General features: G+C 42.7%; 1 protein-coding gene across 1 annotated transcript in view; it reads right to left on the reverse strand.

Moving 5' to 3' along the window:
* Positions 1-5,281: 5,281 nt before the first annotated feature.
* The window catches only part of LOC123744944 (uncharacterized), a 231,224-nt gene continuing 223,536 nt past the window's right edge, over positions 5,282-12,969 (reverse strand). Inside the window, exon 7 of the mRNA XM_069306325.1 lies at positions 5,282-7,267. Within this exon, the coding sequence (XP_069162426.1) occupies positions 7,197-7,267 (71 nt within the window). The 3' untranslated portion in view covers positions 5,282-7,196. The remainder of the gene's footprint in view (positions 7,268-12,969) is intronic.

Genomic DNA, 12,969 nt, shown 5'->3' on the forward strand with positions numbered 1-12,969 from the left:
TATATATATATATATATATATATATATATATATATATATATATATATATATATATGTCGTACCTAATAGCCAGAACACACTTCTCAGCCTACTATGCAAGGCCCGATTTGCCTAATAAGCCAAGTTTTCCTGAATTAACATATTTTCTCAATTTTTTTTCTTATGAAATGATAAAGCTACCCATTTCATTATGTATGAGGTCAATTTTTTTTATTGGACTTAAAATTAACGTAGATATATGACCGAACCTAACCAACCCTACCTAACCTAACCTAACATGTCGTTATAGGTCAGGTTAGGTTAGGTAGCCGAAAAAGTTAGGTTAGGTTAGGTAGGTTAGGTACTCGAAAAACAATTAATTCATGAAAACTTGGCTTATTAGGCAAATCTGGCCTTGCATAGTAGGCTGAGAAGTGCGTTCTGGCTACTAGGTACGACATATATATATATATATTAAAAAAATAATTCCATAATTCAAATTGCTTCGGCCCGATTTAGAGTTCGGAACAAATTATCCGATGATTTACTGAGCAATTAATTTACAAACATATTTCAAAACTAATGGTTTAGCTTTTTTTTTTTTTTACAACGGTTGCTCACTAATTTACGATCACGTCCGGAACTCTTATCCGTTTGATAACTGCGACACCGGCTTGCGGGAGGAAATTATCGGAAATTTTGACTGGATGATCTGACGCCAACACACTCATCGCCTCATCACGGAACCAACCGCGATTGGGGGATTGTGGGGGGGGAGCCTCGACACACTCATAAAGCAATTGTTATGGAAATAACAATCGTAAGAACGTAACAATCGTAAGAAAATGACAATTAGAGCTAAATGTGTACCGTTTCGTGTCCAGAAGTTTATTCGTCATCTTGTATTGACGTCACAAATTTCAACCATCACTACACTGACACGCGAGAGATGAAGACACGTGGATGTCGTGGCCTAGTGTGTGTGACATCTAGCAGACGCACAGGCCGAGTGTGTGACGTCTAGCAGACGCACAGGCCGAGTGTATGACATCTAGCAGACGCACAGGCCGAGTGTATGACATCTAGCAGACGCACAGGCCGAGTGTATGACATCTAGCAGACGCACAGGCCGAGTGAATGACATCTAGCAGACACACAGGCCGAGTCTATGCGTGTTACGTCTAGCAGACGCACAGGCCGAGTGAATGACATCTAGCAGACACACAGGCCGAGTGAATGACATCTAGCAGACACACAGGCCGAGTCTATGCGTGTTACGTCTAGCAGACGCCGAGGGCAAGAGAGAGAGAGTATCAAGATCAACATCTACACGTCGAGACGGCAGGACTGGGTAAGGGAGGCGCTGAGGGTGAGTTATGTAGCATGAAATTGAGCTCCAACATCTGACTGTAGAGATTCATGAGCTTTCGCTTCATGCCATTACTTTTATGTATCGTTCTCCTACGATTTTTACCTCCCATTGACACTTGCGTGTGAGGTGTGTGTGTGTGTGTGTGTTATGTGTGTGTGTGTGTGTGTTGTGAGAGTCCTAGCGAGGTCCCCTGCTCCGGTCCCGTCCCTCTCTCGAGGTCAGAGGTTCCAATGGGACACTTGAAGAGAGTTAGTGTGTCTATTGGAAAAGTCTAAAGATATTGGTTTGATCTTCCTTGCTCTTGTCTGTGTCTGTCTATCCATCTCAGTCTATCTCTGTGTATTTTTCTTTCTGTCTCTACTGTTCTGGTAGCTCTGTCTGTCTGTCTCTCTCTCTCTCTCTCTCTCTCTCTCTCTCTCTCTCTCTCTCTCTCTCTCTCTCTCTGTCTCCCACCTCGCTCTTTCTCCCTTTCTCTATCTCTTTATTATAACAAAAACAATTACCGTTGTCTCTCCCTTTTTCTGACTTGGTCTCTCAATATTATTTTATCCGGGTAATATTACAAATAAAGTGACCCAATACCAAGGAGAATGAATACAAAAGTTGTATAAATATGTTTATTGTTTTTCATGTACATCAAACTACACTATGTGATTTTATTTCGTTTGTTTGCCTCTTCGAATTTGTTTTATTTTCTCATGAACTACACCAAATTTGACATCCAATGGCTTTTGCTTTATATATACTAAGATTAGTTTATGGTTACACGTGATGATGCTTAGTGACTTAACCATCAATTTGATTATTTACAGCAATTTCTCTTTCCGGTAAATGTAATGTAAATGTAAAACTCCATTGTTTGCTTTTATTCATTTGCTTTTAATACCTGCTGGACTTTATTTACAACATTACTGTCGGCGGATGTATACCAGAGGTTAGCAAATACAAAATTACATATTACAAAGCAAGGTGGTGGGGATGGTGGGAGGGGGATTAGATGATTATGATTTATTTATAGCTTAGGGCCGGGTGTTACAGTTGATCTGTAGCTGTATCTTGCATGTTACACTGTAGGACAGTGTGTTATACCATACACGTGGCTACAGTGATAAGCCATTGAACAACAATGTCATTTATGTGAGAGTTACCTCACCTCTTGAAATAATTGTGGATATATATATATATATATATATATATATATATATATATATATATATATATATATATATATATATATATATATATATATATATATATATATATGCAGAATAACCACATATGAAAAATAGAAACTGCTTAACGCGTTATTTTTCATATGTGGTTATTCTGCATACTTGGATCAGTGTTTTTGTGATCATTGTTGCATATATATATATATATATATATATATATATATATATATATATATATATATATATATATATATATATATATATATATATAATATACATTTAAATACTTTTGTATTTATTCAGTTTAAAGCTTCCATTTGATAGTTTTGTTAACATTATGTGTACACATTTCAGTTTATTGTCAGTATACATTGAAATATTACCGTACATTTGAGCCTTTGTTCAGTACACTGGGAAGCATTAATAAAGTGCATTAATGAGGTACATTATTGAGATACATCAATGAGGTACATCAATGAGATACAACCATGAGGTACATCAATGAGATACATCAATGAGGTACATCAATGAGGTACATCAATGAAGCACACATCAATGAGGTACATCAATGAAGCACACATCAATGAGGTACATCAATGAAGCACACATCAATGAGGTACAACAGTTTGACACTCATTCTCTCGAGAATTATCACATGCAGCTCAGCCTTAATAACGAACTTAGTATTAACATTATCAATAACGAAAACTAAAAAAAACACAGCAGCAAATAATTACAGGAATTCAATGTTTTTTTTTTCACTTGATGAATTTAAATATTGTGTAAATGAACCAAAATGTCGAGTAAATGAATGCAAATTTCGTGTAAATAAATGCAGACATCGTGCAAAGGAATTCAAACGTGTAAATGATTGACAATTACTTAAAATAGTATTTAATAAAATTCAAGAAACCCCTATTGAAAAATTGCAGTTTTAGTTTATCTCAAAAATATTCAATTAAAAATAACAATTATAATTATTGCAATGTTGATAAATATATAAATATTAATTACAATGATAATAAAATTAAAAATAATAATTACAATTGCATCATAATAATAACAGTGGAAAAAAATTCATATGAATGTTTTCTTAGAGTGTATCCACTTATCTCCAATATTATTGATATTACAAAACATGATAATAAAATTCACAGTAATATTGTAACTGTATCAGTCAATCATTTTTTTCAGTGGCTTGTGGGTTATGTAAACCCCAAATTGGATTTCATAAGTTTGCTTGAAGACAAGGGGGGAGAAATCGAGGGAAATCTTTGAATATCTCACGAGAAACAGTGACTTTAATAGAGGCAGATTGAGAGCTTTTCGGAGTTGTCTTAACAAGATCCTAATGACCAAACAGCATTTAAAAAGAGATGGAAAATGCTAAAACAAAACTTTAGAAGAAAATGTATGTGAAAATATTCCGGAGTCAGACTTCTCCTCTCTCTCTCTCTCTCTCTATGTTTGTAAACGTAGCAGCTTTCTGCCTGGGGAATCGAACCGTTAAGAAAGAGAATCCACGTTCGCATTTCATGTCCCGTCCGCCAGATCAGTGAATTCTTAGGCGATCGACCCCCATGCAACCTGTCAAGCTCTTCACATTCTTATGCCATTAACTCGATTATTTATAGATTTTCTTAGGTTGTTCTAGGGTAAATTGAGGAAATTTTCATCCAGATTGTTGTGGGTAGGCTCTATGTGTTAACGGGGTTTGACTGTGATTAACCTCTAGAGTTAATAAAGTCTTTGAATATCTCACTTTGAATTGATATTCAATATCTTTGAATATCAATCAGCAAGTATACTTTAGTCCCAAACATACTCCAGGATTTTAGGATTTTAGTTTAGTTTTAGTGATGATATACATAAAATAATCCAAGTCCTGTTATAATCCAAGTAATCCAAGATAATCCAATCCAAAATAATCCTGTGATATCCAAGTATATTCTGTGGAGACGTTGGAGAAGCAGTGGAGAAGGAGAGGGACAATCTTGGAGGCGCCAGAGTGTGTGGATTTAGAGGTTGAGTGAAAGATATAATTCACAAATCAGATTGAGTAAGCAATAATTGGTCAATTGGGTTTATATCCGGACAATGTTCAAGTAATTCCAGTTCCTAACCACACTAAATTTTTTTCACATTTTAGGAAAAAACAAAAGAAAAAACGACACACATTTCACATTTGTATATTACTCGACTTCAGTCATTCGTTCATCTGAAATATAAAATAAAAATACAATTCCGGAGGAAATTTTGTCTAATAACATTATTTTGAATACGTCAGCTGCTAATGATTCCTGTCTTGACTTTCGAAGATTATTCTCATCGGCCTATAACATATCATACTTTTGAGCTTCCCGGATGGAAAATATCATATTAATTCGATTACACGACAAACGTTAATAAACGTCGTAACTAAACACAGGAAGCAAGGCAGAATGAATCGAGATTAAAATGTCGGAAATTGCTCAACCTGACCCATCAATTATTGAGTCACACCTTAGAAATATCGCCGTTTTCAAATATTACAAAAAAGTTCTATTAAATTATTTTTTTAATGTAAGTTATAAAGCGAGTAGAGCTGTAAAGAAAACGACGGGTGTTTCGCTAATTCATTGTGTCGTCTGCGAGATTGGAAATAGAATGAGGGTTGTTAACTGGGTTCCAGGCAAACATTCTTCATTGTTGCAAATAGAAAGGGAATCTATCGGTTCTAATGTGGCCAATCATTAATGAGCTTCTAATTTATGATTTCTCTCTCTCTCTCTCTCTCTCTCTCTCTCTCTCTCTCTCTCTCTCTCTCTCTCTCTCTCTCTCTCTCTCTCTCTCATATATAATATTACTCGTAGTTAAAATTTTGCATAGCCATTTTGCTTATTTTTACTCTTGCACTAAATGTAATAATATGTTCTCTAATGTTCTCCTGCTTCTCTCCCCCCCCCCCATGTATCAGTCTTCACTCTACATTACTCTGATCATGTCAGCGTCACACTCTAAATTACTTATTTAATTTTGCTCCTCTTCTTAAATTCACTCTCTTTTAGTGCAAATTCTTGTTACCTACTTGGCACCTCATCGGAGAATTAGTTAGAGACCGGTTCATGGGGTCATGGATTCCCGGAACCATTCACAAGGTATACACAAGGTATGCAGGCGATGAGTCACAATAACGTGGCTGAAGTATGTTGACCAGACCACACGCTGGAAAGTGAAGGGACGACGACGACGTTTCGGTCCGTCCTGGACCATTCTCAAGTCGATCGTGACCTGAGAATGGTCCAGGACGGACCGAAACGTCGTCGTCCCTTCACTTTCTAGTGTGCAGCTCTGGCCAATATCCACAAGGTAGTCCTTAATCCTAACTTTACAGCATTGATTACCTTATAAACTCTAGTACAGAAGATGATTTGATGTTTGGAAGCCTATCGCCAGGCCACCGTCCCTGCGGCACAACTGAACACATCTACAACTCTCTGGTTTTTCTCCTTTAAACACAGTAACAAAAAATGGTAAATGGAGACTATAATGCTTGTTATATTTATACACGCTGTTGGATATACGGGTGAAAGACGGTCTTTCACGGGTGAGTGTCGTTTGTCGCACTGAAATTGGCTGTGGGACGAGAGGTGGCACTGTCTCCCCCCACAGGGGTCTACAGAGGTGTCATCTCTGTATAGTTACAGGTGTTGCAGTGCCTGTGGGAGGTGAGGGTCGGCACTAGTAGTCAATGAATGGTGAATGCTACGCACCACCCCCCAATGTTGACTGTCACAACCCAAAATGGTGTTTTAGTGGCATTGAGAGCCAACTGAGGCATTAGTGTGTCTCAGTGCCTGGTTCGTGATGCATTAGATGCAAAGTTGTTGTTTTTTGTCATTTGAACTGAGTGTTTGGCGCTGAATTCAGGTTCAGATGTTACTAAGCTTTGGTCTCTCTCAAAGCTGGCTTTAAAGTATACATATTTCACAATGACCTACTTTCACTCTCTGCACTCCAGTTTCACTGGAAGCTGACATCATGATTTTTTTCTGCACGGTTTTACTATTCACTGGTTTTCACTGGTCAATAGTTTCAGTTCTTATTGACTTCAGTGAACCCATACTTCACCGCATGTTTCAATAGCTGACTGCTAGACTCACTGTGCGTTGAGAAATGATGTCACGTGAACTAGACAGTTATTTTTTAACGTAGAAGATCCATTTCTAGCTGTATTAAGCTGACCCTGTCATAATTATTCCACCTTGAGTAGCAAGAAGGTAACGAGTTCAGAAATCCAAGTTTTAACAGCAGGAATATGTGGTTCTAGCGTCCCTCTAAAGAAGAAGTTCTGGTGGCGTGAATTACTCTGTGTTCTTACCACTGGAGGACATCCTAATGACACAGGACGTTTTGTCTTTGTCAAACTGAATACCGTATGCCACAAAATTATCGCATTTTGGTGGCTGTAAGCGCTATATATATAAATGTATATCTATATACATATATATATCCAGGCCAGCATTAAGCATCGAGTCATTGGTGTGTGTGGCTCTTGAACGTCATATCCAGCCGGCACTATAGGAATGGTAGCGTCTCTTAACTTAGCGACATTAAACGACATATCTTGTTAGAGCTGAACGTGGTGGTGGTCCGGCGGCACCGTCCCATTGGCCAGGTCAGCGGGATAAGCACTACATCACCAGCAGGAAGGTCACCATCTGGAGGGCCAGGACCATCACCAAACAGACCTCCATCGCCGTACCTGAGGAGTCAAAGGTCACCAGTCAGAATCCTCGTCGCGAGAGAACACAAGAAAAAGCATCACATGTTAAATCGAGAATGGACCCCCTTTTCCCTTCATAATTTGTAGATCTTAAGTGATACAATGCAGCTTAAAATGTTAGATAAGAGAGGCAATAGATCAGAGATGAGATTAATGTATGAGGTATTATATGTGATCTTAGGAAATACAAATCAACCTGTGAGGCCAGACAGACATGAGAGGCAATGAGGCAGGGATAATATTAACTCATGAGGTCTGACATGGGCTTAAGGGATAAGATGCAGCTTGAGATGTTATATATGACAACGTTGTGATTCTTCAGGAAGCCCCGAACCATTGTACGACAAAGCTGTTCCAGGCTGCTCTCTCCTTCCTTAGTGTTCCTCGCACTCCATTCAGACCTGCACCCACTTTGGCAGCTGGAACTTGAAGCCTCTGTATTTACACAGCTATTTAAATTACTGAGAAGTTCTAGAAAGTTCTAGAAGTTATCCCAAGTTTATTCACCCCTGAAATTATCTAGAAAGTTCTGGAAAATTGGTAAATTTGAAAATATCACTATTCTGGCTACAAGAGCAAAGTTTGTGGGGAATTATAGCTATATCCCATATTTTTCAGCCATAAGCAATTAGGTAATAACTCACTGCCTTGGAACAAAGAAATCTTGTTAGTGGATAATCTATCTGCTTAAAAAATATATATATATTGTCACCAGTACATTATTCAAAATTAAACTTGATGATTACATATGTTTTTAACACAAACACAGATACACATAGACATAAACACACAGAGATATACAGACACACAAGCACACACACACAGACACAAGCACACACACAGACACAAGCACACACACAGACACAAGCACACACACACAGACACAAGCACACACACACAGACACAAGCACACACACACAGACACAAGCACACACACAGACACAAGCACACACACACAGACACAAGCACACACACACAGACACAAACAAATCCGCCATGATTAAGTAAAATTGTACAGGTTTCGTAATTGATTGATTAAATGCTTAACGAATCCTGGCCCTGGTTCTTAAGTCGTTCAATAACGAGCTAAACACAACCACGTGTTTAGCCCCAATGTTAGTAAACAAACCCACGTGTTTAGCCCCATTGTTAGTAAACAAACCCACGTGTTTAGCCCCAGTGTTAGTAAACAAACCCACGTGTTTAGCCCCATTGTTAGTAAACAAACCCACGTGTTTAGCCCCATTGTTAGTAAACAAACCCACGTGTTTAGCCCCATTGTTAGTAAACAAACCCACGTGTTTAGCCCCATTGTTAGTAAACAAACCCCACGTGTTTAGCCCCATTGTTAGTAAACAAAGCCACGTGTTTATTTATTGTTAGTGATAAATATCCAAAGAGAACGTAACCCTACTTCAAAACCGCAGTGCAGACCTCGTAAGAAGTAATTTAAGATACTGAATAACGTAGACAGTTGATGTCTTCAACTGTCAAGACATCAATGGATAAACAGAGGAGCAACAGAACAGGGGAGCGTTGATGGAAATTGATGATTTTGATAATCGATTGAAATATGAGAACATTTATGTAGTGTAGGAACAGTGAGGAAGCGGAATGAAATTGTTTGGAATACAGAGTAGAGATGTGGTCTCTTCTACGGTCTTGTAATTCCTGAACCTACGTGGTGCATTTCCACATCTTCCCAGCAGCCGCCACACCCACCCAACAGCCCCCACACCCACCCCAGCAGCCGTCACACTCACCCAGCAGCCGTCACACCCACCCAGCAGCCGTCACACTCACCCAGCAGCCGCCACACTCACCCAACAGCCCCCACACCCACCCCAGCAGCCGAGACACCCACCCCAGCAGCCGTCACACCCACCCAGCAGCCGTCACACTCACCCAGCAGCCGCCACACTCACCCAACAGCCCCCACACCCACCCCAGCAGCCGAGACACCCACCCAGCAGCCGTCACACTCACCCAGCAGCCGCCACACTCACCCAGCAGCCGTCACACCCACCCAGCAGCCGCCACACTCACCCAGCAGCCGTCACACCCACCCAGCAGCCGTCACACCCACCCAGCAGCCGTCACACCCACCCAGCAGCCGTCACACCCACCCAGCAGCTGCCACACCCACCCCAGCAGCCGCCACACTCACCCAGCAGCCGTCACACCCACCCAGCAGCCACCACACCCACCCAGCAGCCGTCACACCCACCCAGCAGCCGTCACACCCACCCAGCAGCCGTCACACCCACCCAGCAGCCGCCACACTCACCCAGCAGCTGCCACACCCACCCCAGCAGCCGCCACACTCACCCAGCAGCCGTCACACTCACCCAGCAGCCCCCACACTCACCCAGCAGCCGTCACACCCACCCAGCAGCCGTCACACCCACCCCAGCAGCCGTCACACTCACCCAGCAGCCGCCACACTCACCCAGCAGCTGCCACACCCACCCCAGCAGCCGCCACACTCACCCAGCAGCCGTCACACTCACCCAGCAGCCCCCACACTCACCCAGCAGCCGTCACACCCACCCAGCAGCCGTCACACCCACCCCAGCAGCCGCCACACTCACCCAGCAGCCGTCACACTCACCCAGCAGCCCCCACACTCACCCAGCAGCCGTCACACCCACCCAGCAGCTGCCACACCCACCCAGCAGCCGCCACACTCACCCAGCAGCCGTCACACCCACCCAGCAGCCACCACACCCACCCAGCAGCCGTCACACCCACCCAGCAGCCGTCACACCCACCCAGCAGCCGAGACACCCACCCAGCAGCCGTCACACCCACCCCAGCAGCCGTCACACTCACCCAGCAGCTGCCACACCCACCCCAGCAGCCGCCACACTCACCCAGCAGCCGTCACACCCACCCAGCAGCTGCCACACCCACCCCAGCAGCCGCCACACTCACCCAGCAGCCACCACACCCACCCAGCAGCCGTCACACCCACCCAGCAGCCGTCACACCCACCCAGCAGCCGAGACACCGACCCAGCAGCCGTCACACCCACCCCAGCAGCCGTCACACCCACCCAGCAGCTGCCACACCCACCCCAGCAGCCGCCACACTCACCCAGCAGCCGCCACACTCACCCAGCAGCCCCCACACTCACCCAGCAGCCGTCACACCCACCCAGCAGCTGCCACACCCACCCAGCAGCCGTCACACTCATCCTTCAACTCACCCTCTAACACACCGTCCTATAACGGCACGGACCGACCCGTTGTTCTCTACTGCAGTCAGGCCCTGAGGGACTGGTGGAGTGAAGCAGCCATCTGGGTCACGCCTCAACACACACACACACACACACACACACCTACTCGAGTTTACAATGTCCAAGTGTCAGCTGTGTGATGTAATGATGCGCTGCGCTCTTGGCATTTATCATAGCTGCTTCCTGTAGTACACATTGAGCTATGGCTTTCGAGAGTACGTGGTGTGTGGGGGTGTTGTGAGGATGTGTGTGGTGAGGATGCGTGTATGGTGAGGGTGTGTGTGGTGAGGGAGGGTGTAGTGAGGATAAGTGTTGTGGTGGTGGGTGTGGTTAAATAAGACGTAGATAGAGTGGGTGTGATTAAGGTAGGAATAGGAGCGTGGATGGATGTGACTAATAGAAAGTTCTATTTTCAAAATAAGGAGTTATTAAGTTCTCCTTAATAACATCTCCCTCCGGGTTACAGTATCTACCATAAAAAAGTAGTGATTCTCTACCGAGATTCAGCATTAAAATTTAATGTGGAGAGAGAGAGAGAGAGAGAGAGAGAGAGAGAGAGAGAGAGAGAGAGAGAGAGAGAGAGAGAGAGAGAGAGAGAGAGAGAGAGAGAGAGAGAGAGGTAGGGAAGGAGGGAAGGAGGAAGTGCTCGGGAGACGCCTGTTATCAGGCAGGCAACTGAACCACATTGGGAAATGGAGCAAGACATGACCCCAAATATCTGGTTACAAGACCGAAACACTTCGATATTGTCGATAATTGTCGAGGTAATATCGTTTACCCCGAGTCTTGAGTTAGTCCTCCTACACACACACGTGAATGTGAATGAATGTGTATACACTTCAAGGTGAGAATACATAGCCATATGCAGAGTTGCATAGACACTAAACAGTAAGCAAGAACAACATTCTAATAAAATAAAATCTTACTCCTGGGAGACTTCTGCAGTAGAACAAATTATGGGTCCCCAAGACGGAAAAGAGACGTGGAGAGTGAAACTGTTAGAGGTCACGAAAATTAAATTCCCAACAGAACTCGTCATTGACGAAACAACAAGGAGGAAGAGACCTACCAGCAGGGTTAAACATGGTCTTCCCACTTAGAGTATAGACCACTAATTGAATGTCTTTTAACAGATAGTGGCAGTAAAGCCCTTATAAATGGTAAGACAGTGGCAGAGTTGCAGTCTATCATACCGCACAGGAGAAAACTGTTAACCATACCACACACTAGAAGGTGAAGGGACGACGACGTTTCGGTCCGTCCTGCACCATTCTCAAGTCGATTCGACTTGAGAATAGATTCGACTCGTCCCTTCACCTTCTAGTGTGTGGTCTGGTCAACGTACTTCAGCCACGTTATTGTGACTCATCGCCTGCAGGAGAAAACTGTATTGTTTCCAGTACTTCTGGAGTGAACCCAACATAATAGACCTCTGTACAAGCTTAACCATGTCCAAGTATACTTAAGAATACTGAGTAAGGCAAAGGTGTACCTCTAGAATAGGGAACAGAGGATCATAACGAGAGAGGTGTCAATTGTGTGAATGATCTGTATGTGTAAGTGGAATAATTAATTTAATTATTAGTGGGCGTTGTAAAACTAATAAGATCAGAACAAAGCACTTCAGAATGGTGATAAATGATATAATCACGAGCCAGAGATAATCTGAGCAGTGAGTAATGGATCTCAGGTGTGAATAAGAGAAAATTAAAATAAAAACCGGTATTATACAAAGCTTCAGGTGGAAATGTGAGAAGAAACATAAAAAAATGAGAGTTATTCCATTAAAAACATACAAACATGGAAACATTAAAATTGGAGAAGCTGTAGAAGGCTTATATGTTCATGCAAGACAGCACCTATTAATATATCCAGTTATTAAATAGCTGTATGATTGAAATGACGAGACCAGGAGCTATAACACGAGCCTGCAAGCACACCCAAGAGAGCAGACATTCACCACAAGGCAAATATTCACACACAAATATCCACTCTTCACTCAAATAAATCACCATGTCCCTCCCCCCCGTCCTTTTATATCCGGTGCCAGTAGCGACAGTAGCAACAGTAGCAGCAGTAGCAACAGTAGCAACAGTAGCAGCAGTAGCAACAGTAGCAGCAGTAGCAGCAGTAGCAACAGTAGCAGCAGTAGCAACAGTAGCAACAGTAGCAGCAGCATCCATGCAACACACACCCCGAGATGAGAGGTGTCAAGGCACGTCTTGTCCCCCTCCAGGACCCCGAGTTTTCCTCTTAATAGCAAACACACGGTAACTTCTCTGTTGTCGGCATCAAAACTGAATTTCCGGCAGAAGTTTGAATTAAATTGTGCCTCTTGTAGTTTTCGTTTCGGGGCAAACTTTTCAACCTTTTTGCTAGTGGCGGACGTTAGCGACTCTCTCTCTCTCTCTCTCGCTGAATGAAAAATTGTAATGGAATATAA

This window comes from Procambarus clarkii, chromosome 57 (assembly GCF_040958095.1).
Source record: "Procambarus clarkii isolate CNS0578487 chromosome 57, FALCON_Pclarkii_2.0, whole genome shotgun sequence".
Taxonomy (NCBI): Eukaryota; Metazoa; Arthropoda; class Malacostraca; order Decapoda; family Cambaridae; genus Procambarus; species Procambarus clarkii.